General features: G+C 43.1%; 2 protein-coding genes across 2 annotated transcripts in view; one reads left to right on the top strand and one right to left on the bottom strand.

Annotated features, from left to right (window-relative positions):
* The window catches only part of B3GNTL1 (UDP-GlcNAc:betaGal beta-1,3-N-acetylglucosaminyltransferase like 1), a 112,801-nt gene extending 97,435 nt beyond the window's left edge, over positions 1–15,366 (top strand). The window contains exons 10-13 of the mRNA XM_051797543.1: positions 9,218–9,286; positions 10,534–10,608; positions 13,447–13,534; positions 15,131–15,366. Of these exons, the coding sequence (XP_051653503.1) occupies positions 9,218–9,286; positions 10,534–10,608; positions 13,447–13,527 (225 nt within the window). The 3' untranslated portion in view covers positions 13,528–13,534; positions 15,131–15,366. The remainder of the gene's footprint in view (positions 1–9,217; positions 9,287–10,533; positions 10,609–13,446; positions 13,535–15,130) is intronic.
* The window catches only part of TBCD (tubulin folding cofactor D), a 116,765-nt gene continuing 106,819 nt past the window's right edge, over positions 14,549–24,494 (bottom strand). The window contains exons 35-39 of the mRNA XM_051797474.1: positions 20,542–20,631; positions 19,529–19,616; positions 18,173–18,282; positions 15,360–15,444; positions 14,549–14,906 (exon numbers count right to left, since the gene is read on the bottom strand). Of these exons, the coding sequence (XP_051653434.1) occupies positions 14,895–14,906; positions 15,360–15,444; positions 18,173–18,282; positions 19,529–19,616; positions 20,542–20,631 (385 nt within the window). The 3' untranslated portion in view covers positions 14,549–14,894. The remainder of the gene's footprint in view (positions 14,907–15,359; positions 15,445–18,172; positions 18,283–19,528; positions 19,617–20,541; positions 20,632–24,494) is intronic.

The following is a 24,494-nucleotide window of genomic DNA, read 5'->3' as shown; positions in this document are numbered from 1 at the left end:
TGTACAGCAGGGTCTGGTCTGTAGTAGCCAGCACTCAGGGTGAGCAGAGTAACTCTTTATTTGGATGATGTGATGCTAAACTGCCTTGTCCAGGCTCGTTCATACACATTTCCCAGTTCCAAAGTGGATGCTGGACAGGTCCCTGTGGGATGTTGATCAGTCTGGTCGGCCCTGTGAGCAGTTGTGCTGTGACTCCCTTTGGGAAACTTGACTGCCAAAAATGGGGGTGAGGAGTGGGGTGAACAGGCAAGTGGAAACTGTTGCACATGACTGTCCAATTTACAGTCCATTGAAAATGGGGAGGTTGCTTATATTTGGCAGTGGCAGACATTTCTCAGGACAGATTTGTCTGAGACTCTAAATACCTTATTTTTATAGCATTTTCTAGTGTGCAATAACTTTCTGTTAGATAAAGGCTGTAGGGCTGATGTCAGATGGCTGTTTCTTATAAAGAGCCACAGAACATTCATTTTATGACTGGATGTGTTTTTCTTTTCTTAAGAATATGGATGGGAAGACAAAATGACAAATATATATATAAACCTGATTAATGTGGTGACCCTGAGACCACACACATCTGAAAAAAAATAGAAGACATTTGTATACACATAGTTAAAATTACTGAATAGACACAGGAGACACTCAGTCAGTCAATGCACAAAGCAAAAATTGAACTGAATTTCCTGCTTGATGTTCCAGTGCCATTCCAAAGCCATCCCTCAGTCATTGCCATCACATGACAGGGGATGAACTGTAGGAAGAAAGGAGCTTAAATGCTGTGTGTCCCCAGTCAAAGAGGACAGACCTGTCCACTCAATGTGTTACCTTGGCCATGCAGTGCAGTGTGATTTTGGGGGGTTGATGAAAATATTCTCTTTTGTTAGTATTTTGCTGAGCAGTTTGAATTCCTGACTAACCAGCAACAAACAATTGCACTTCTCTGTCTGCAGAATTAGGAGAATTAGAAAATAAGCTCTGAGGGAAGAGATGGCAGCTGGTCTGGTAGATTTTTGAGATGTTACAGTAAAAATAGACCATGTTGGTTTGTAGCAGTGTTGCATCATTTTAAGTGTGTTGGTTTTTTGTTTTATTTTGTTTTCTAGCTTTTTTTTTTGTACCCAGTCAAGATGGAGATGGATGCTGAGGTAGAGCACCTCTCCAGCTTTGGGTGACATCTGTAGGTGACCCATTCAGGACTTCACATCACACAAACACTTGAAGGTGTCACAGCAAAGACGATAAAAAGAGCAAGAGAAAAATAATCTTGTTGGGGTTTTGCCACTTTCCTGCCAGAGAAGCCAAGCTCAGCTCTCCTCCAGGAGGGAACAGCCCCCACTCCCTGCACCCCAGCACGGGCAGTGTGGTTCCAATTAGCTGGATCCCGGCGTTCCTTCCAGCTGACCTTTCCATAACGTTTGCTTTGGCAGAGCTCTGGGCCCTGATGCTGTTTTGCTTCTGTCAAGGTTACAACTGCACATATTCCAGTATGGTTTGGGTTGATACTGAAATATTGCACTGAGCATTAACCCATGAGTTACTGGATGCTGCTCCAGACACGTTCAGGACGTGCCAGATGCAGTTGCATGTGCCAAGTGTGACTCACTTTGCACATGTCCTGCAGAAAACTACTGCTAAAATGCAGGCACAGTGATCCTTTATACCTTATGCAGAGTAATCAGACTTCACCCCGAGTCTGACATGTTATCTGAAGCATTAAGAGGTTTTCTCAATAACCAGCAAAGATAAATAGCTTCAGAAAAGGACTTGTGTCATCCCAAGTGAGAGCAGAGGCTAATTTCTGATTAAATTATTGTTCCCTGTAGTGATTAAAGCACTAGTTCTCTGTATCTGTTCAGGCTCATTGTGATTGTTGCTCTAAATTCGTGGCTTTTCCAAAAGTGAGATCCCAAGTCTGTGCAGCTCAGTCAGAGCTGACACTTAAATGATATCCTCATGTTTTGTGTGAGTCACTGGCAAAGGGCTGTAAGTAGTGAAAACATCTCACTTCTCCCAGAGCTAATCAAAGGATTATGCTGCTGGAGTTTCAGGAAATAAAATCATATAATTTGCAGTAGGTAATTGGTGGCAGTTTTAATTTTATTCTAAATTAATAACAGTAAAAGCTTGGTAGAGAAACTCCATGTTCTACTTACCCTCAAAAATCCTTCAGGTAGTTTGTGACTAATCTGCAACTCTTGCCAAAGACTCTAAAATCCCATATGAACAAAGGTTGTAAATAGTTGTTGCTTCATCCTTTCCAGCCCTAAAAACAACAAAATACTTTTCCTGTCTCACCCTTTCAAGACCACCTTAACAAGATTTAAGCTTTCATATATTCTGTTAATTATGAGAACACTGGAGATTCAATATTACTTTGAATCTACAAGTACAATCTCATGTTGTCTTGTAAATGGAGGGCCTGGGATACAAATTCATCAATTATGTAAAATTGACACCTTTTAAACACAATTCCAAAGCCCCTTAGGGCAAAATATGATTTATTACATTGATACAATTGTCATTTTCTTGCCTTGAAGGTCCATTGTGTAAAACAGTGTAGTCTGAAAAGGTCCAGCACCCTTTGAAATGCAGGTAAAATTGCCAAAATTAGCTGTAAAGTGTAATTAAATTTATTTAATTTACCCCTCTAAACTTAACGTTAGTTGGTTTTATAATTAAAGTCAGTTTAGGCTCTTGACAATGTCACCTGTGCTCTGTTTGACTGTTGCTGCATCCTTTTATTGAGATTCAGAATTTCATTAGATGTCCTGAGCCTGACTTTGGTTGGACTGTGGAGTCACAGCAGGGTGTTTTCTCAACTGGCACTAAGTACCTGGAGAAAATTTGGGACACATACCCTGAGGATAGATAATACCCCCCCAAAAACCTGTTACATCCAGCTTGTGTCATTTTTTGTAATTCTGAAAAAAACCCCACCCTAAACTCTACTAAAGCTTCAGGAAGAGGATTAATGAGTTTGAACTGTCAAGCTTAGGGTGTGTAAAAAACCCATCTTTTTCAAAAGAGGAATGTTTCTAGTATTTTTAGAAGCTGATAAACAAAGCAATTGCATTTCCTGTGCTGACTAGGTCTTTGTGGGATGTTTGAAAAGCACAGCTCTGTTTCATGCCAGACAGCATTGTTTCTTAGAAAACAAAATTTAGGCAATTCCAGGAAGCAGCGGTCTGGGTATGTTCATACTCAGTAACAAATTATTGCTTTAGTCTGTTTGGAAAACAGTGTGAATTTGAATTATGGTTCTGTTAAAAGACAAAAGGACACCTCAGCAATTCTCTCTTTTCCTTCAACCATCTGTATGGTGAATATTAAAATGATGCTTTGTCTCCAAAGCGTTCAGGCAAAAATCCAAGGCTCAGTATTTTTGCTAAACAGCAACACCCGAAAAAAATTATTCCACTAGTAGGGATTTTTTTATGAATTAATTACCATGATCTCAGTATTCTTAGGGAAATTCTGCTTCCTGGCTGTTCCCTTCTTGATTCACACCACTGACAGTGGTTCAGTATTAGCATTTCTGCAAGAATGAAGTCAAACAGACCTTTTTTTGTTTAAAACACATCCGTCGTGTCTATAATTTCCAGCTGAAGATGGAAACCAAATGTTTTTTGGGATGCTACATGTGCCTGGAGGGTTTTCTGAGCTGTCTTGTCTGCTCTTTTATTCTCCATCAGACTCCAGCTAAAAGGAGAACTTCAGCATTAAGGTTTAGTGTCATTTCCGAGGGCTGAAAATAGGGCTCAAATGGCTCACAGAAAAGGAGGGGAAAGGATGAAATAAGCACCAACTAATTAGTGGCCTGGAAACAGTGCTTTACACAGCCAGGCCCTGAAGGTTCTCTATGACAACACTGTCTGCTGGTGGCAAACTCAAAAGCTTCAGAAAGTACTTTGAAGGCCCTTTTTCCTGGTTCAGTGACCACTTAAAATCATCCCTCGGTTTCTCTTCACCTTTTTCCAAGAGCAGCATCACCAAGCCATGTGATTCAGCTCTGATCCTTCACAGAACAGAGGAATGTCTAAGTTTTGTAGCATTTTAACCACTCTAAAAGTACATGAAAGGCAGCAGGAGAGTGGAGTGGGGACATGTAAAAGAAAAGAAACACAGAATAAAAATACCCACCTTGACTGTGGAGTGAGAAGTAGAATGACAACATGAAAGTGAGTTAAAAGCCTCCAGAACAAGGAGAGACAAAAATGACATGTGAAAGATTCAGTTAAATCCAGGTATAAAGCATCTTAAAATGATGTGAGGTAAAGTAGAGGCTTCATTTTGGACTAGAATAAATAGTTCAGGGTGAAATATGGCCAGGAAAGCTCCTTGCTCCTTCCAAATGAGAAGATGTGCTTTTTGGCAGCCTCTGTTTTGCCAGCACAGAGATTTCACACCTGAAACATTCCTGGCATGACTCAGGTAGGAGGAACCTGCTCTAGAGAGATGAGACACCGGCAACAAGATATAAAGGCAGGTGTATGTTGTATGGAACAAGGGAAATTCTGTGAGTCCAGGGTTCAGCAGCTTATTTTGCATGCTGGGTTCTGGTGTTCAAATTCTCCTGAGTGACTTTGCTGTGGATCATGTGCAGAGGGGGAAGCTGCTGCTCTCCTCAGTGGAACAGTGTCTAAATGGAGCAATGAAATGCTTGCTGGGGATTTAAAGATACCCACAGCTTCTGTCCTGCTGCAAGGCTGAAGAGGTGAAATAAAAGCAGCTCCTGATGCAGAGAATCACTCAGCTTGTGGCACAGAGTTGTTTGCTGTTTTCTGGAGATGTTTATGCCTCTGCCTGTCTCTTGCTCTGTTTGCCATTAGCTGTATCTATTTAAACTTGCATTGTAATGCTTTCAGTTGCTTTGTTTTGACGTGAGTGGCCAGAATTGATTTCCCTTTTGCAGAGATGTATATTAACGTGCTTCCGAGGCTTTCTGCAAGCTGGGATGGAAGAATTATAAATAGAAGAATTAACAGGGTCACTGGGAGTTTAAAACAGATGGAGGATTGTGTGAGATATGGAGAGAAAGGAGTAGGGAAGATCTGCTCCTGTGGGATTTTGGAGAGTTTGCAGGTTGTCTCTTTGAAGGTGGCTTTTATGAGAGCAGCTGAAGTAACGAGGAGGGAGGGGAGACAGTGAACAGGAGGCCATTTATTGAAAGGGTTTTCCAGTTTTCTATCACCTTCTACTCAGTTATTCACTCTCCCATGTAAAACTTGCCTTTGGAATCCTCCCAGCTCAAGCAGACCTTGAGAATGTGCTGTAATTGTGTTTTCTTGCTTCCTGTAAGTGATGGTTACAGAGCTAAAGCAAACCACAGGTGAAAATAAGGTGAGAGAGTAAAATCCTATGAAGATCATTCACCATAAAAGGACATCACTGGGCTGATGAAATCTTTCAGTTTTTCCATTAGGAAATCTGAGTGGACTGGGAAGTGTGAGGAAACATTCCCTGCAGCAGAACAAGTCACTTGGGAAACAAACAATTAATTGTAATCATAGCAGAGCTCAAACAGGCAGGTAGTCACACCCCAAACCCACTCTGCTGTCATTCCTGGTGACATTCCTTGTCCTTCTGAGACTTCCTTGGTTGTATATTTGGAGGAGGATCAATCTGCTGCCCATTAATCCTCTTTTCCCCAGGGAGGTCTGATGTCCCTCTGTGTTTATGAGGCAGATTCAGCCAGAGAAGGGCTTTTATCTTCCTCAAACGTGTCTTCCCCCAGCAGAGATTGTTTTTGAGTAAATATCTTATCTTTGGAGCTATGTAAACTTTCTCTATGAGGGAGAAAACTATGTCTCCTTTTTTCCCTTACACCACTGTTAATGGATGTTGCAATCCATATTTATACAAATTGCAGCAATTCCATAACTTGTCTATAACAGATACCCAGCTGTGTCCTCCAGTTTTGAGCTGAATTAGCAGTCTTTTCCCTTTGTTTTGGAATTGTACAGATTTTCATACAAGTGATGTTCAAAACAAAAATATGTAATGATTTATATATTTTGCTAAAACTGAGGTGTGATATGAGGACTCTGTGAGCTTAAATGGTGTCACACTGTCAGAGGCATTGCCAAAGAGTCCTTTTGCTAAAAAGAGAGAAGAAAAACAGCAAATTGAGACTGTTTTATGGCTTTATAATTCATAGGTTCCTCCCAGGGAGGCAGGAGTTCATGTATGGGTAGATGGTCATCATAAAAGCTACAAGAAAGAAGCCCATTAATGCAGGAAAATAAATAGGTAACTCTGGGTTTATCCTGATAGAGTATAAAGTAAATAACTCATATAAGCCTGATGCCCTGAGTTCTCCTTATAGGATAAACAACTGTGCCTAAGTCCTGTATTTAGACTCCAGACATGGCTTTGCTTTAATTGGAAAATAAATAGCGTGTGTCAGAAAAACAGTTGACTTAGATTTTTGGCCACCCACATGGTGAACTGCCTGGCAGAAAAATTGCCCATTCAAGTCTGACCTGTTTTACACTACTGTAAATATCAGATTTTAAGCTGGCTGAGTCCATTGAGAATTACAGAGGGAGATACCTCAGTGGGAACTCAGAAGAGGGTTCGAGTTGTTTCTATTTTCCAAGAGAAATTTGTCACAGACTCACCTGTATTATTTTTTTCTTGGAGCTGCTCTTCCCAGTTTCATGTGTGGGATGTTCTGGGGAGTCAGGATGGAAAAGGCACTTGGCACTTTGAGTTATGGCCCAGGGTGAGAGGAAGGATTATGATTATTGGCAATTTAGTGATACAAGAACTATCTTTGGAGAGAGAGTATTTACAAGGTCAGGTAGTGACAGGGCAAGGGGAAATGGTTTTAAACTGACAGAGAGTGGATTTAGGTTGGATATTGGGAAGAAATTAATTCATGTTGAGAAGAAGTCTAGGCACCAGTCAGGGTTTCTGTTAACTGTTATAACACTCTGGAATTGAACACTGTGACACTTCCCAGCACAGATCTTACAGCTGAGTTCCCAGTTACTGACAGTGAAGTGTAGATAGAATTTCACTTGTGTCATGAGCTTTGGTGTTTTATTTTGGTTTTTAATGTCTATAGGAGCATAAGCAGGTGAAAAAATAGCTTCAATTACTGGAAGATAAGTCACTGGACAGTGTTTATCTCTAGAACTCTGTTGGGTTGTCAGTGAGGGAACATCCTGCTAAATTTTATTATGATCACAGCTTCTAGGACAGTAAAACACTAGTGGTGACAGTGAGATTTGCAGAATATTGGAGAATTTTAAAGGTGCTTAACACAGAATGAAGAGAAAACAGCTAAGGAATCTCTTTCCAGTGGCCTCTACTTGCTTCCCTTCATGGACACAACGTATTTATATCCATGTATGTATGTACACATGTAAATAGGGTGGGTAAAGGAAAACTTGGGATGTAGTTTACTGTGCTCAGGTCACACCATCTGATTTTTCAACTCCAGTAAAGCATTACAGTGGGCATGGAAATAGGGCCAGGGATGTAAAATGTTATCAATTTGTGGTTAAGAGGAAAAAAAAGCTCCCCCAGTTCTTAGCCTGTGCTTGAAGGAGCTGTTTGTGTGTGTCACTGTCTAACCCAGCTGCACCAGCCACAAACACCTGGGACAGTGTCCAGTAATCTCCTAGTTTTGCCCTGAACTCCCTCTTTTCTTTTTATTTCCATTATAATGCCTGAAACAGGGATGTAAAGTGTCCTCAGTGCAATCCCTGCACCAGGATCATTCAGAGCAGAAGTCTGGATCTGCTGGCCTGTGGTGGGATTCCTTTAGTCACAAAGCCCCACCATGAACATTTAACCTTTCCTTTCCTTAATGTTCTGATCTTTATTTCTTTTCGTGCCTTCCTTTCCTTAATGTTCTGATCTTTATTTCTTTTCGTGCCTGTTTTCAAGCAGCCCATTTCCCAGGTCTGAATGTCTCCCTCTAAGTGGTTCCAGGGACTATCTCTGCCCACCTCCTCCAGTTTATCAGCTCATTTTCCAGATGCAGTGGTGGTTTGCAGCCCTATTTGTGATCCCTTGATACTTTTGTTTGCATTCTCCTCCATTGATGTTTAATGAAGGAAGTGATATTATGGTATCAAAAAACCCCAGTGTTTCCCTCTGCACAAACAGAATGAGGTCACTTTAGGTAAAAGAAAACCATCTTAATCACAGGAAGAAAATGTGTGAGAGAGCTTTTAGACACGGAAAACAAGCCAGGCTTTTGCACCCTTCTCTAACTTAATAAATTAATAAACAGCTGTTTGGCTTTTCAAATTTTCTCAGCAGTAAGTGTTGTTAATCAATTTTTAATGGAGCAATTAAAAAGATATGAAAGCTGCTATCCAGCTTTCAGCAGAATAATTGATTTCTGTAAGACCTCAACTGTCTCCACTGCTCTGCTTCAGCATAAGAGCTCCACATAGATCATCTGAACAGACCCAATGGGAGGCAGAGGAAGACACAGCTATGTTTATTTGAAAAAGTCTTCCAAAATGTTCCTGGCAACCTAATGGCTCAAAAAATAAGGCCACTGTGTATTTTGGATGGCAGGCATTTATTCTGCCTGCATATTTATGAGGAAATAAAACACCACCTAAAATATTTGGCACCTCGGGCTGCAAATAATGCTTCCATAATTCCAGTAAGAATAACCAAAATGAAGCAGTAATTATATGTGTTCAAACACCAAATCTGCTGAACTTTTCAGTTGAAAAATACAAGTCCACATCTGTAGGAATTCCCAAACTTGGTGTGTTATGCCCTAGAATTGAGGTTGGTATTGCCAGAGCACCCAAAGCAGTGGTTGCAGCACCACTGTCCTGAGGTGTCTGGTGGTACATTCTGTTCTACTTTATTATATAAAAGAAGGTTTGTATTATCTTGGGTGTTTAGTGGGAGTGCAAAATGTGGAGACTGGTCTCTGGTTTTAGGTTTCTCAGCACGTCACTGAGGATGAGGTTGGTGATCTCACAGATGTTCTCTTGCACAGTCAGTGGCTTTGATCACCTGTCCTCGTGCTCCTGAAAACAGAACGTGCTCATAAACAACTGCAGAGTTTGCCCAACTCCTTAAGGTACACCCAGAAAGGATTTAATAAATGTTTAAGCTCTGTAGGAGGCCCAGGGTGTGTTGCCCTATCCCTGTGTCCATCCCATGCCAGCAGCATTCCTTCCATGGTTACACTACAGGTGAAACCCTGCTCCTGAAATGCTCTGTTCCTCTGTTCCAGGTCATTGCCTTTTGTGATGTTGATGAAAAGAAAATAACAAAAGGATTCTACACTTACGAGGAATCTGAGGTGAGTTATGACCACTCTTGTGTTCCTTACTGTGACCTGGAGTGTCCTGGGAAATGTGATGAAGGAGTATTTCACTGATTTTAAGTGTTATATAGCAACTCATTTTGGTAAGGAGGCTGTGAGAGAAGACTGGAGGGCTGGGGATTGACACTGGAGTTCAAACTGGAGCCACGACTGTGGGCCTCACACTCACTGCAGTCAGTTTGGAAAGGCAACAATCCATACTCTGAATGGATTCTGAGGGGGGTAAAACACAGTCTTCACTGACAGGTTTTTCTTTTAAGTGGGAGTAGAATTTCGTGTATGGTGGATAAAAGAGAAAGGAACCCTCAAAATAAAAAGTTTTTGAGCAAGTTATCTTGTGAATCAAATTATCCTGAGGTTCCAAGATCCTTGTGTGTGATGGGAGTAGGACTGAGGGAGGGTGGAAGGGCAGGAGGGGCCCCTCCTCAGGTACAGCTTTTGCTTAGCCTGGAGTAACTGTCCAGTCAGGTCCTGTGCTGGGAAGCCAGGGAGTACTTTGAGCTGCATGAAAGAAATTGGGATTCAGGATTTTGACCTGCAATGCCAAGGACTCCCTGCCTACCAGTGTCAGCATGATTGATACAGATCCTGGGCATTTGTCTTCCTAAGATGTATCCATCCTCTCAGATCAGTCATAAAGAAGGTTGTGCTGCAACCTGTGGTGAATCCTTAGGAAATTCTGCAGCAGGGATCCATGGGGAAGTCCCAGTTGGGCACAAGCCATTCAGTGACTTCCACGGGGAGGGAAAGATGCTCCTCCATCTCTGCTCTTTTGCTCTGATACTCTCTGATGGCACAGGAGCTGATGTAGCTCGCTAAAGTGGCAAAAAATTAATCCTCCAGAAAAAGAAAGAATGTATTTTTGGGGGGCTAGGCTGTTGAAGCTGCATACCTTGCAATGGAATCAAAGAGGGGGTTGTTTAGGGAAGAGCTGAAAGCTTGGAGGTAAGGAAGAAGCAATGGAGGAGAGACCCACTCCTTTCAGCAGCAGAAAGCTCCAAATTCAGATCTGTGTGATGTGTAACTTCACTCAAAGAAACACAATTCACTGAAAGGTGATGGCACAGGAATAAGGGACTGAAATGCCAGTCAAAGGAGTGAGGGTGGGACCAGCTGCACTGGTCAGCAGGAGGGCTCTCAATAATCTTTTCTCCTTTTAGAGTTTAACAGCTCCTAAAACCAAGCAAGTCACTTGTGTGTCTCTCTGCTGCCTTTTCCTGCAGGAGAGACCAAAACCAAAGGTCCCTGTGTGTCACTTCAGAGATGCAGCTCCACCTTTCATCATCTGTGTGAAGCTGGTGAGTGTCACCTGCTGCTTCCCCTGCAGCAGCAGGATTTGCTCCTTGGGAAAATGAGTTTCTATTTACTGAAAGTAGCTTCTCCCAGAAGCTTCTGCTATGCAATTGAATGGCTTTTTTTTTTAATCAAATTGATTGTGCAGGGAATTATTTCAGGAATTTAAACCAGCAGTATTGGGTAAAATTAAGAGTAAGGAAAGGTACAGGAACTTGGATCTGTTGTAATTCCTTGCCCAATACCATTATAAACACAAATGAACATATGCACTCAGCCACCTGCTCTCCTTTAGTCCTGATATTTTGCAGCCCCATGTATGGCAAAGGCTTTGTTTTTTAAATCAGACCTGAAAAGCCTTTTTGTTTGGCACTGCCAGTTCTGAAGCATCCTCTGTGCCTGACTGTGGTAACTTATTTCAATTGGTTTAACTGACCTAATAACATAACTAAAAGATGATAAGCAGCAGTTCTTTTGCTGTTGTAACACAGTGTATGGGATAACACAGAAGCTTTAAGGCAAAATAGTAAATGCATTCCAGTTGCAAACACTAGTCAAAAACTCTCTGACAGTAACTAAAACCTGCAGCTACACACAAACACTGACAGTTTTAACACTGTCCTAGATCTGTTCAGAGATGGATTAGCTGAATCTCATCTCTGGTACAGCCTGCTTGTAACTTGGCACTCCCACCCTCACCATCAGCTCTGAGATTATAACTATGGGTTGTAAAGCCAGACTGAAAGTGCCTCAGGGCATTATCATGTACTCTTGGTTGATAAAACTCTTGGATCAGCAAGTAATATTACAACTAATTGAATTTTTCATACTACGTACGACTGCGGGTTGAAGTCCCCAGACAAAACATCTGTGCAACCTGTTCTAAAGCACATTTAATCTGGGAAGCCCTTACAATGAGACTATTATACAACATCTTGTCTGAAAACTCTGCTCCATGACTTCAGTTGGGATTTCAGTCTATTTTTCCACTGAGCATTTTCTGCTTGCTTATTCTTTACCAACCCAAGTTTATCCCCATTCTTCTTCTGAAGGAGGTGTCCTTTAAGGGGCTTTACTGGCTTTTATTTTGCTATTCTTGGTAGGGGATTATTTTTCATTTTGATACAGACAAAACCTGCATGTTTCTGTGCAGCTCTAAGAGGGTGATTCTGGAGATTAGATGTGTTTATTAAGTGGGTTGTTTACAAGAAGTGACTCTGTTGGCCACGTCCTTGGAGCAGTGTTGGCTTATTTATTTCTTCAGGCTTTGGTACCAGTGCAAATCCTTCTGGATGAAGCAGGAATCCTCTGATCTTTGCTCAGTTTGCATTTTATAGTGGCTTCACAAAGGGCTGGAGCTGGGATTCTGCTGTGTGTTTGTAAGTTTGTGCTGAGGAGGATAAAAGTGTGGCTGTATCTGGTCAGAGCAGCCACTGCAGAACCACTTCACCCAAGGGCTTGTGCTCTGGGTTTGCTCTCACTTGGAGGTAAAAGCAAAATACTTAGAAAATGCTGTATTGTGCCCTGTTTTGGCTTGGATTCCAAGGGCTGGAAATGAAAGGGGTTTGTATTTTTTCTGTTGCAGCAATTAAAGTAGTGTGATTGTGTAAAGTTTTCAGAAAATTTGCTGTTAGACCAGTTATTGTGCAGCCCTGCCTGGTTGTGCCACCTTCTGTTTAACTTTCCCACTTCACTTAGCATCTGGGCTCTTTTATATATTTCTTTTTAACCCTTCTGTAGAGCAGCTTGTTTTTCCAGCAAGCTAAACACAACTGTTCCATACCCTGTGTGGAATCTTGGGTTTATGGAATCATTAGTGGAGGCTAAAGGTCACATCAGGACCTTCATTTCTGAGGAGAATTCCCTGTTGATGTGAGTGGCAGGTTCTGCAGCTGGACTAGTTTGGCATGTTGAGAATCATTAAATGTCTTTGACATGCTCCCAGAGTGTCCAGGGGAAGCTGGATGCACAGTCCTCCATGGGAGACAAACCTTCATTTCTAAACTCAGGTTCATTAAAGATCCCAGAGTAATTTTTTTCTAAATCAAATTCTTCTAGCCAAGTCTAGCATTCCACCTTCTTTAATTCCACAGTTTTATCTGGATTCAGTTTTGTAACTTCCCATCCTAAACACACTCACAGTGGTGTTTTACATTGTTTAAACTTCACTGGTGCTGCTCTGGACCAACACAAGAACATGAGCAATCGTGTTATCTGCCTCCTCTGGTATTGTCAGCTTTAATTAGGTTTTTGGGGGTTTTTTTTGGTGGCATTCCTGAAGCTCAGTAGGATTAAGGGCTCCAGGAAGACCCCAGCAGAAATGCTCAGAAATGCTGAAGTTGCCATGTTTTCTTAGTGACATCACTGAGGTTGCTCATGGAACAAACCTCCCCGGTTCCTGTCCCGATAACACAAGTGGGGGCTCAAAAGGAAACACCTTTAGCTCTGCAGAGAATTTCAGTTGCCTGATGAAAGGTTTGTTTTATCAGACAAGCTAATCAGTGCTCAAAATCCAGCCCAACCACTTGTTTTGTCAAAGTTGGCCCATTCTCTGCCAGTGCCTGCATTAGGAAACAAAAGGAGCAGAGCTGGGCTGAGCAGCTACAGAGCAGCACAGGAGTGAGCTGATGATTTGTCTGATATCCCCCCAGACTGATTTGAACACTAACTTTTCAACAGACACTTAATTTTTTTGAATGGAAACGTTTCTGAGCCTTGGCTTATTTGTTTAGTTCTGCAAATTGGATTTTCTTATTTGGTCTGAAGAACTAAGTTACCTAAACTTGTTACAACCTGAAATGAATTTGTTTGATTGATTTAATTCTCTTGTTCTCCCCTTGCAGGATTTGACAGGTGGAGTGTTTGAAGCAAACCTGGACATGCTGAACCTGAAGGAAGGGATGGATTATTATCACTTTAGCTAAACCCAAGGTGAGGCAGTGGGACTGAAGCTGTGTTATGGGTGCAGGAAGACCAAAGTCTTCAGAATTTTTTAGTAATTTGTGCTTCATTAATTTAATCTTTGGGCTGAGTAACCCCTTTCTAAGGGAGGTCATAGTTACACCATGGGTAATGCTGTGAGCTCATTGCACATCACTCAGTTTGACTGTTAAACTGTATATTTCTAATTTAAATACCCACCAAACACAGCCCAGAGGGTTACCACACTGTCACCACAGGGAAGCCTCAGGCAAAGCCTGAAGCACTGGAAGAGCAGAGAGGTTTTTGTCACACACTGCCTGGAGCTCTCACCCTTTCCCTGCTCCCAGGAGCAGCTGCTGGTGTTTGCCAAGGGCTCTGCACATGGGCAGGACTGGGATTCAAGGGGAACATCCTTGGATTTGGGGCTGTGTGAGCAGGACAGCTGTGTCTGTGACAGCACCTGTACAGCTGAGGAGGATGGACGCTCAGGGTAAAGTGACAGTGGGCAGTGGAGTTGGGTGACTCATGGGTGGCTCTTCTCTGGGACTGAATCAGATTTTAGAGACTGGAAGTCAATTGTAATTAATATTCTAAAAGAGCAGGATCATCCCATTTGCAGAGAGGTGTCTATAAACACACACAGCCCCTGTTCAAGTGCTGGGAGAGTGGGATTTAATTAGAGCCATCAAATAACAGTGTAATTACAAGATCATGTGGCCTGTGCATTTGCCCTCCCTGTCACAGGAGTCTCACTAAAGATCAGTGTTGGAGCAGTTTCATTTTATAGGAGTAAGAAAGAGGCTGGTAGGTACTTGAAGAACTGATTCACCTCAAGTCTTCAGTAAAATAAAGCTTCACCCCTAAAGCTACTTTACCACAGAAACCATTTGCCTGAATTAGTTACATAAAAAGTAGTTAAGAGAGGCTTTAGCTGAAATGAACCTGGATTTTTTTTTTTTTGTTTGACTGTGGCACAGGAGCAACAGATTTCTCCACTTGATGAAAAACCAATGCTTTAGAGAGCAGTGCAGCAGGTCAGGTTTAATACTCAGTGTGTGGACAGCAAGCACAAGCTCTGTTCAGTTGGGACATACAAATCATTGACATCAGAACAGACGGGTCAGAGTGACAGAGCATGACAAGAACCTGCCACGTAACAACATTAAAAACTGCAAACAGTGGGTTTTGGTTGCCTTCCTGTGGCACATCTGCACTGTGCTTTCAGACAGGCTCTGCCTCTTCTGTCCAGCAGTGTCCAGCTCAGCTCCTGCTGAGCTCCAGCGTGTCAGGATGCCATGGCACAGCCTGCTCCCATCCCCACGGCACTGGAGCCACGAGCTCCAGGTACAGACCAGTGGCTGCAGCTTCCTCATGCTGAACTCTGCCAGGGAGAGAGGAAAAAGAGAGGTCACAGGGAGCAGATAGGCAATTCCAAACTATCTGCATTGGAGTGACATGGGACCTACAGTCTGTCTCCCTGTGAATGTATCCTTTTATATCCCATTCTTCCTCTCGGGCAGTGTTGGAATCCTGTGCTTTGCACAACACCTCCCATCATCCTGCTGGTGCAAGTGGGAAGATTTTTATGTGTTTTCCTTTCTCCAGGAAGGGCAGAGGAGCAGTGCCTGACCATCTGTGCTGCATCATCTCCCTGCTGGGTGGTGTCTGAGATGTCCCACTGCCAGCCTGGGATGCTCCCAGGGAACGAGGCTGGAAGGGCTCAAGGCAGCAGCTTCGGCCACTCCACGTGTTCTGCTGCTGGCTCAGGACACCCCTCCTGGTGCACAGGGACACCTCCATGAGCAAACACCCCCCTGGAGCACATTCCCTGTACCTTGGACACCAGCTGAGGTTTGGGCACTTTCAGGAGGTCACAGAGGCAGTTGCGTCTCTCCCTCACCATGGGCAGTTCTGCTTCCCTGGGGGAGGAAAGGTGTGCCAGTTAATTCACAAATTAAAACCTGAGGGTGCCCATGTTCATACACAACATCTTAAGTGATCCATGTTACTACTGGATTATGATGATCTTTTGTGTACATTTCAAATTCTAGGAGTTTTTGTTCTGTCACATTTTAAGAATAATGAAACATTTTTGTACCATCTTAAGCCAGATAACCCATAAATACACACCAGGTCTATTCTTTTAGAGTTTTATATTAAAAAAAAATAGCACTTATTCATACAACTCTTTAGACTACAAGTTCACTAATTTATTCTCTAACATTACTGGATTTGGAGAACACTCTACACTCTCCAGAAGCTTTGTCCTGAAATAGAAAAATCCAAACCTAAAATATGTGAGGCTTTTAAAAAAGTTTCTGAAATGGCATCATGTCCACGAGATAATTTCTTCCAGAACTGTCAGTTAAAAAAAGCCCCCAAATGCCCCAAATCCCTGGAAGCAGAATTCTTTTCCATGTGGCAGAATCCTGTCCCTCAAACTGGAATGCTGGGAGGCTGCTGGTCCTGCTCACCAGGGCAGGACATTTACTTGGGTTTTCTTAAGTAATGACTGTAAATGAGCAATTAATTACAAATTTAACTCTTGGCACATAAAGAGTCCAAAACTACAGAGAAAAAGCAAAAAAAAGGCAAGTCAGAAATAACCTGAACTTTCTTTTTTTACACCTTGGACAACGTGTCTTATTTACTCCTGGAAACCTTCCTGTGGCTAAACAACATGTATTATTTATAGAGCAATTTGTTTAAACTCTGCATGACACAATTGCATGATAAACTCTCTGTAGTCCCAAAAGGAACAAATGTGTGTATCCCAGTAACTACCATCTTCCCCCAAAATGAATTCTCATTTGGCTTCCTGCTCTTAGTGCTTGGTGTAATTCAGAATTCAGAATGATTATTTTAGCACTGAGAGAGCTTGAGGATAACAAGCAGCTCACTCTGACACTCAGCAACTGCTTCAAATCTCTTCTTCTGTAAACAGCCCCAATCTACCAAGATTAAACAATTAAGTTTTGAGTAAACGAGCTTTGTCTTTCATCTCAGAGCAATGGCCACACTGCAAGAGGGTACTCAGGGCCTGCTCCAGGCCAGAATAAACCAGGCACACCCTAAAAATGACAAGGTGAAAACACAGTATTTATTTTTCTGGAGTGGTTTTGGGGGAATATTTTGCTTTGTTGTAGTAACCCCTTTATAAGCAGAGCTGAACTACCACTGCTTTTCCTGGACTTCTAATTTTGGCCCTGTAACCACCCCTTGGTTACAGCAGCCATCTCGTCCTGCTCCAGTAATTCTGCTAAAATGCTTAATGCAATTTCTGAGCAAGTCTGCTCTTAAATGCAGGTTTCATAAACAAGCACTGAGTCACCCCAAACACAATCCTAAACCTCCATGTGCAGTTAAACAAGGAACTGTAACCACAGGCAGAATTGCTGGTAACCAATCCTTCAAATCTGAGACTGTTGCTCTAATTTTGCACTGGAAAATTCAGAAAAAGAGCAGCAGCTATCCTTCACAATAACAAACTCAGTTTTCTTTTCCCAAATATAAAGTTATTTAAGTTCCAGCACAGAAATAAACTGGAAAGTACATAAAAGTCAAACAATGTAGCATGGAGCCTGCAAATCTGTGACCCAGCCTGAAGGTGTATTTTCTTCTTTGAACTTGTCTGGGATAATTTTACTCCCATGAAATGTCAGTGGAGACAAAAAGCCATTTAATATAATGACTAAATAAATTATATATTTTTTTATATATATCTGTCTGTTCTCTTGTATCTACTGTGCTGTGTGGGGCAGCAGCCCCATGGCCCAGGTCTGGGTGAAGGGAAAATGTTTAACATGGCAGCAAAAGTAATAAACTAAATAGTACCTTAGAAACCCATGTTCCCTCAGATCTCCAAGCCCTGCAGCCTTTTATCAATCTGCCCAGGTGATGATAATGCTCAATGCTAAAATATGCAGAAAGGGAAAAATCCAGTGCCAAAATGGTGGGTCCCTGCTCCTGTCACAGTCCCCTGCCCTGAAAGTCACTGTCCTGCTCCAGTGGATTGTGCTCATGGAGAACAGGACTCTCTTCACCTGCCCTTGGAAGAAGCCAAAGGTGCAGGTAAGAGTAGGTAAAAAGATGAAGTTACATTCTATAAAGTGGTTGTTTAATTCATGCCATCATGTGCCTGGGAAACATCTAAACTGTTCCAATTCCAAATGGTTGCTTGAATACAGCACTTGTAGCATGTTGAGTAATTACATTTCATGGGAGATTTGAGCTGTTCTGCTAATTCTGTTGTTTTCCAGCTTGCAGAGATCCTTCCTTTCCCCAAATCCTGCCATAAATGCCAAGAAACTGTCTGTGCAGTTGCAGTTTGACTGTTTGCATAGCCCTGTCTCTGTTTCATGGAAAACTTCCAAGATTTCCTCCCTTTTTATGCTGTTAGAAAAATATAGGTATTTTGCTTTATCTAGTGGTGATTTTACACATCCCATTTTCAGTGGGAGAGTGAATTGGATAGTTCTTTACAGCAGATGAATTCCTTGCAGCAGTTCTTTTAAATTCATTAAATAGGCGAACCTATGGAATCATTCCTTACAGCTTCCTCCCCACCAGCTCTCAAAGGCATCCATCAAACTCCTGCTCATTCAGAAATTATTTCAGCTCTTTTCTGTCTGGCACAGCTGCACTTACCAGTTGGTGTCACTGAGGATGGCCATGACCTCGTCCATGACGGCGGGATCCACCACGTCGCCGTAGGTTATCAGCATCTCGTACACCTGGCTGGCCGTGGTCTTACGGATCTGTGGGGAAAGGGGCACAGGCAGAGTTAGGGAAGCATCCACAATCCCTAGGGAAGAGCCCAGTGCTGTCACTGGAACTGGTCCCTCAGACTGGCTGTCTGTCATGTTATGGTGGCCACTGAGTCCACTCCTGCCCCTGACGGGGATTTGCAGCAGGAAGGGACCTTGTGTTTGCACCTCAGGGAATTCCATGTCTGCACCTCAAAGAATTCCTACAGTTTCTCCCTAAATCCTTCAGTATTTCCCATCTGGAAGGCCACAGCTCTGTCTCCCACAGGGAATGAATTCAAACATATGAGCCTGGCCCAACTGGAACATTCCTTGCAGTGACTCACTGAGCCAAAGCCTGGCTCTAACTTTGTTTGCTGCAGGCTCATAAAACCCACTTCCCAGTCTGGAGATTGGAAGAATCAGCAAAACTCTTGGGAAAACTGCTGGGAGATGGCATCAGCCTGACACCTGGCATCAGCCTGTCCTGCTCTGGGTTGTGGAACAGTTCCTGTGCCTGTTCTTTTCCCAGAGCTCAGGTCAACAGTGACATTGGAGGGGGCACACACAGGCTGGTTGCTGAAGCACAACAGGTAGAAAGATGCTAACTGGAAGACAGCAAAATTCCAACAAAACCAAATTTTTTTTCTCTTGACAAAAGCCTGATGGTAACCAAAGGAAGGCAAAGGAATTATAGCCTTATTTCTGGACTAGAAGTGCCAAATTAAACTGACCCATCTGTAAAAACAAAACACATTTGTGATGTAAAATCCCCATAAAATGTGAAACTGAAATGATCTCTCCCCATTTCTTACACTGTGCCCCTGCAGCAAAGGATGCCTCATGGAGCAAATACACACAACATGGAAACAGAACAAATTTCTTTTCCTTGAACCAGAGCTGCTCCTGTGTTGCTACTCTCAAAAGTATGACAGAACTAACAGTAATTTATCTGCTTGGCACTTGGCATTATCTTTCAGCACTAAATGATGAGCAGATCTTCCCTGTGCTGGGGGTTCTGTAACAGAAAGAAATGGCTGAGCCACCTGCCTTGCTCCCAGTTTAACCAGTGAGGCCTGGAGGTGGAAGGGCAGCACATGGGACACAGCCAGGGACACTGCAGGGACACTTGAGAAATAAAACCTGTTGTTCTATACATTAATACCTGTTAAAAAGAATGCTGCTTTAATGCACTTTACATTAGTTTTTATTTGTATTTTAAAGAATAAATGGATAATATGCAGTCTTCAGTACTTACTATAGGAAAGGGATGGCAAAGGAGGAGAAACAGTTGAAAGAAAACTTTCTCTCTCATGTCTCCTTGGAATTGAATCAGGCCACAAAACCTAGAAAACAAATGAAGACCAGATCTTGTGTTATAAATGCACAGGTATATTTTGGGATCAGGATGAAGATATATTGGGAAAAAGGATGGGAGGGGGAGCTGTGCTGCCCCCAGGAAATCCCAACTCCCAGTGCTGTGGGAAAGCAAACACTGAGGGTGAGTCTGGGAGGTGCTGATGGGTGACTGGGCTGCCCCAGGCTGTGCCAGGTACAAATGTGGGGTTAAACTTGACCAGCAGCACCAAAATCTGTGCTAAAAATCACCTGTGAAGCAAGTTCTGCCATGGACAGTGAGGGCAGAGGGAAGGCTGGGCATGGAGGGGGCAGGTCAGGGGGAAACACAAACCAGAGACAAGGGCTATGGCTCATTTCGGGTTGCCTTGCACTCTGAAACTGCTCCCAGTAAAGAAATAAAAGGACAGCCAATAAAGTCACTGCTTGACACTGTTATGGGATGATTTTGCCAAGTTTCTGCCACTGAGTCTGCTCTTTTCCCCTCCTCTCCTCACCTAGCACTGTCCTTCCCAACTGGGAAATTTTGGTTTTGCCCTCTCTGCTGCCTGAGCTGAGTGAGGGCTTTTACCCCAAAGCCAGACACTCATTTTGCAGATGTTTTCAGTGCACATCTAAGACCTAATGAATAAATTATATATATTTGCCATTGGCACTGTGTCAAGCTCTCTACAAAGAAAAAGCAAACGATTCCCTGCATCTTTAGGAGCATCAACATTTTAAAAGCTGTTCAACTTTATCAGATCACGTTTCACCCCAGCCACCCAGAAGTACATGACACTCTCACAACCTTTGCTCACATGTATTCATGTGCATTTTTCATTTGAATTCCACATGAACTAGACCCAGCTGTTACATCTGGTGATTTAAATATCCCTCACTTTCTGTGAGGAAGGATTGATTCCATTGACTCACACTCCGATGCTGGAGCGAAGCTTCCGGATGTCTTTGGATCTTTTGATCTCTTCTTTACAGAGGGTGAACAACTTCACTGGGAAGGGGTGGCTGAAAAATGGGAAAGAAAAAAAAAAAGGTGAGCAATAGGTTTCAGTAAAATTTCAAAGGTAATTTAATGACTGTCAAGATGTCAAATCAACTTTCCAAGGCAAGGAAAGAACCACTGTGGGGTAGAAGGTGCTTCCTCCCCAGGAGCTCATCCTGCTTTGGGAGGCTTTGGTAAGGACACAGGGGAGTTGGGCCATCATGTTACTGGACCTTTCAATTTTTAACCTGGCAGGGAAGAACTTACTATTAATTATTTACATTGCTACTACCCGTGTGCTCAGGAGTGAACTCCTTCTAGCCAGAGGGATCCAGCCCATGCAGGATAACTGGCTCACCATGGCTTGTGTTCACACCAGAGTGTGGTACAATCAGCAATGCTCTGTCAGGAATTACAATATCCCACAGCCAAATAACAGTTGTTTAGTCTGTGTATCATTGTGGTGCCTTGGTCATTCCCTGAGGTCTCCAACCAAACTTCACATAAAAGGGGATGAATGTTGTTCTTAACTACTCCACCATTTCAGAGCCGAATTCCTTCAGTGATTCCAGACAACGTAATTAAACACAGGGCTCACAGTTCTATTACGTGGATGAGCCATGGAGCCATCTTTAAATATATTTAGCAAATTCTTTTCTTTTTCCACACAGTCTGGGAAACGTGATTCTCACAGCTCTTTCCCAGACACTCGTACAAACACAAGTACTGTTAGTTATTCCAAGGATCTATTAAAAAGAAGGAAAGAGGGACTAATGCTTTTATCTCAGCTCAAATTATTTAATCTTTTACTTGCTACACTCAAGGCTGAAGTGCCATAGATGCAAGAAGAAAGTATTTCATATTTGTCTAGTGAGCACAATTACTCCTGGACTGTGTATTTTAGAAACCTCCCTGCATTGTGTATGGAAAGCAGAAAGCAAAAATAGCAACATTCATTTTCTGCTACCACGTTCAAAGCTGTGGATAAAAACTCCTGAAGAGAGCTGGGTACTGTCATCTGCTGAAAGGCAGAACATTTAAAACAAGATGTTTCCAGGAGTACCAGGATGTTTTGTTAAGGTAATGCCCCTTGTTCTATAGAGTCTTCTGACAAGAGTTAGCAGGTTTTGATTACTTTTTAAAAATTCTTAACAAAATCCCAGCATGAACTGATAAATGGTAACTTGGTTAAAAAACGGAAAAACAAACCATGGACCCATCAAGGTAAAAAACGTGTCAACACGTGGTGAGAATGACAGACCATGAATGAGTCTGTGTGCCCACAGGCATGGATTTGTCTGGGTGGGTGAGGGAACTGCTCCCTGAATGCTGAGGTGTGTTCTGTCTTACCTTGGTGGAACTCCTCCTCCTCCCAGCCCCAATTACACAAAGACCCTGTGTAGACAGCTAATTACAATCCCTGCAGTGCATGCCTGGCTCTCAGCACAGACCAGGCAATGTAGTGAATTAGGTGAGATTTAAACCAGTTGAACAACAGGGACATCACTGGGAAGTGGAGCAACAAAGAGACCAATTGGAACAAGAGCATCTGGAATAAATTTAACATACGGAACCTCACGAGCAGTATTTTGTGTTAAAAACAGATGCACTTTCCTTTCTGTCAACTGCCAATTCCACATTTGCAATAACCAAACCTAACCTATGTGTGATCTCAGATGACTCAAATAGCTTGGCCTCTGTAGAGGAAATTGAGAAAATTCCTTCTCCTGTGTGGGCACTGTGCCAGCAGGAACAGCGTCGGCTCTCAGGAAAAGGGATCAGTCTGAAGTCTCTGCATTGATGTAAATTGGGCACACGTGGTGCTGCCAAAAGGTGCTGGTTTTCCCTTCTCCAGGTGAACTGGGTTTCAGCAGTGCCACTCAGGGTGGCCCTGGAACAGCCACCAGCCACTGCCAGATCTTTGCTTTATGGCTTGTTATGCAATAGCAGTAGAACTGCTTAAAAAAAATCCACAGGATAATAAAAATCCACATAATACATAGAAATCTCCAGTTGGAGATCACACACCATCTTAGAGCACTGCAAGATCACCAGAAAAAGTATAGAGAGACTACCTGAATGCTTCTGTTGAATATGTAAAATACATACAATGAGGAAGAGAAATGCCACTACTACTCCAGAAAGCATTAGACCCTGAATTGCCATTCCAAAGCTGTTCTGTTTGTGTGCCCGTTGCCTCCAGCAGTCCCTAATCCATGAACACTCCCTACACTGTCATGGGTGCAACTCCACAAATTGTACAGAGGGATGGGATCAGGAGGTTTGGGGTTTATGACCAGGAGAAGGAAGGACATTGCAGCTGAGACCTGCTGCCCTGTGGGGTTGGGAGGGCACACGGGGCAGGGGGGGCAGCAGGTGAGGGATGCTGCAGCATCACCAACACTTTGGTCCAGCTCACACCTGCCCTGCTGCCCAGAGCAATGGTTTGCCCCCCACTTTTCTCCACACACCCTTCTTATTTTGGCCCAATCTGTGAGCACACAGCAAAACAGACTGAGGAACCACCTCGAGCTGACTGGGAGAAAGGCACTTTCAACCCACTGCAGTTCTCCAGTGCCATTCCTCATGCAGTGATACAAACCACTCCAGGGCAAGGGAGGGGGAACCTCTCGTGCAGGTCACACAGGTTTTTGTCACCTTAAGACAAAGAAGAAATAACAGCCTGGAAAACAACAGGCAGAGCTGCTCTTTTCACACTACAGCTCAAACTAAGCCAGGTACAACAGAGAAGCCGGTTCCAAAAGCCTTTTGATGACCCCAGTGACACTAAAGCTGATTCATTTCCAACCCTACAGGACAGGTATTCATTCACCCCACACTTTCCCAGCCTGCTGGCAGGTTCAGCAGGGCCCTGGCAGAGCAACAACCCCACATGGCAAATGCACCTCACTTAAGCACGAGCATTCAGGAGAGAGGGGCTCACTTGTCCTCCTGCAGAGATCACACACCAGGGACACAGAGCTTCCCCAACACTGAGATTCAGCTGAAAAACGACACCAGAAATGTCCAGCTTTGTATTCCAAACTTTATGAGCTGCAGGGTGTGAAGAGGCAGGAAAATGCCCAGCAGGTTCTGCCTGTGCAGGGCAGGAGTGACACCCTGTGGCAACTGGTTTTAACTGGAGCACTGAGCTCCTCACAGGGATCACACTGATCCAGCTCCTAATCCTGGTTAAATTAAGCACTGCTGGATATTACCCACTCTGGACTGCTGGTGTTTTATTAGAAAACCAAGCTCCAGGACAGTGCACAATTTCCATTTGAAACTTCAAAATGCATTTGCAGATACCTTTTTATAGTGTGACAGTTGCCTGTTAAGCTGCTGGTTTAGGCATAATCCTGATGCCAGACATCCTAGATCCCAATTCCCTTGCTAAAACTCTAGCCAGACCAATGTGGTAAAAAACGAGGGAAGGAGATTAAACGGGAAACAAACACCACAGGGAAAAAGACAAGCATGTATCTCAGCCCTCTTACTTCAGTCACACTCTATCTGAAAACTACCTGACACTGCAGGCACAACGTGGCCTTTTCAGGCCACTGGGATGTGTCTCAATTTTCAGGCTCATTCTGTGCTGTATTTCTCAGAGCCAGGATCAGTGTTTCCATCCCTAACTGCACCCAAAGGACATACACCAGAGTAACAAAATGCACATGTTGCCCTAATGTAATTTTGGGCTCATCCATCCATGTGCTGATCCACACAGGGGCTCTGAGAGCACAGCAGAGCCTGGGGCATTCACCTGGCTCCCTGTGAAGGATCCACAGTAACTCACTCATGGTCACCTCTGCTCCAGAAGGCACCTATGTGACCAAAACACTGTCACATGCAGGAACTAAACCCTCCATCTTTTTTAGCTGTTTCC

Source organism: Manacus candei, unplaced genomic scaffold, assembly GCF_025592945.1.
Source record: "Manacus candei isolate 608988 ecotype Guabito, Panama unplaced genomic scaffold, ASM2559294v1 h1tg000047l, whole genome shotgun sequence".
Classification (NCBI taxonomy): Eukaryota; Metazoa; Chordata; class Aves; order Passeriformes; family Pipridae; genus Manacus; species Manacus candei.
This window is presented reverse-complemented; position numbering and strand designations above follow the sequence as displayed.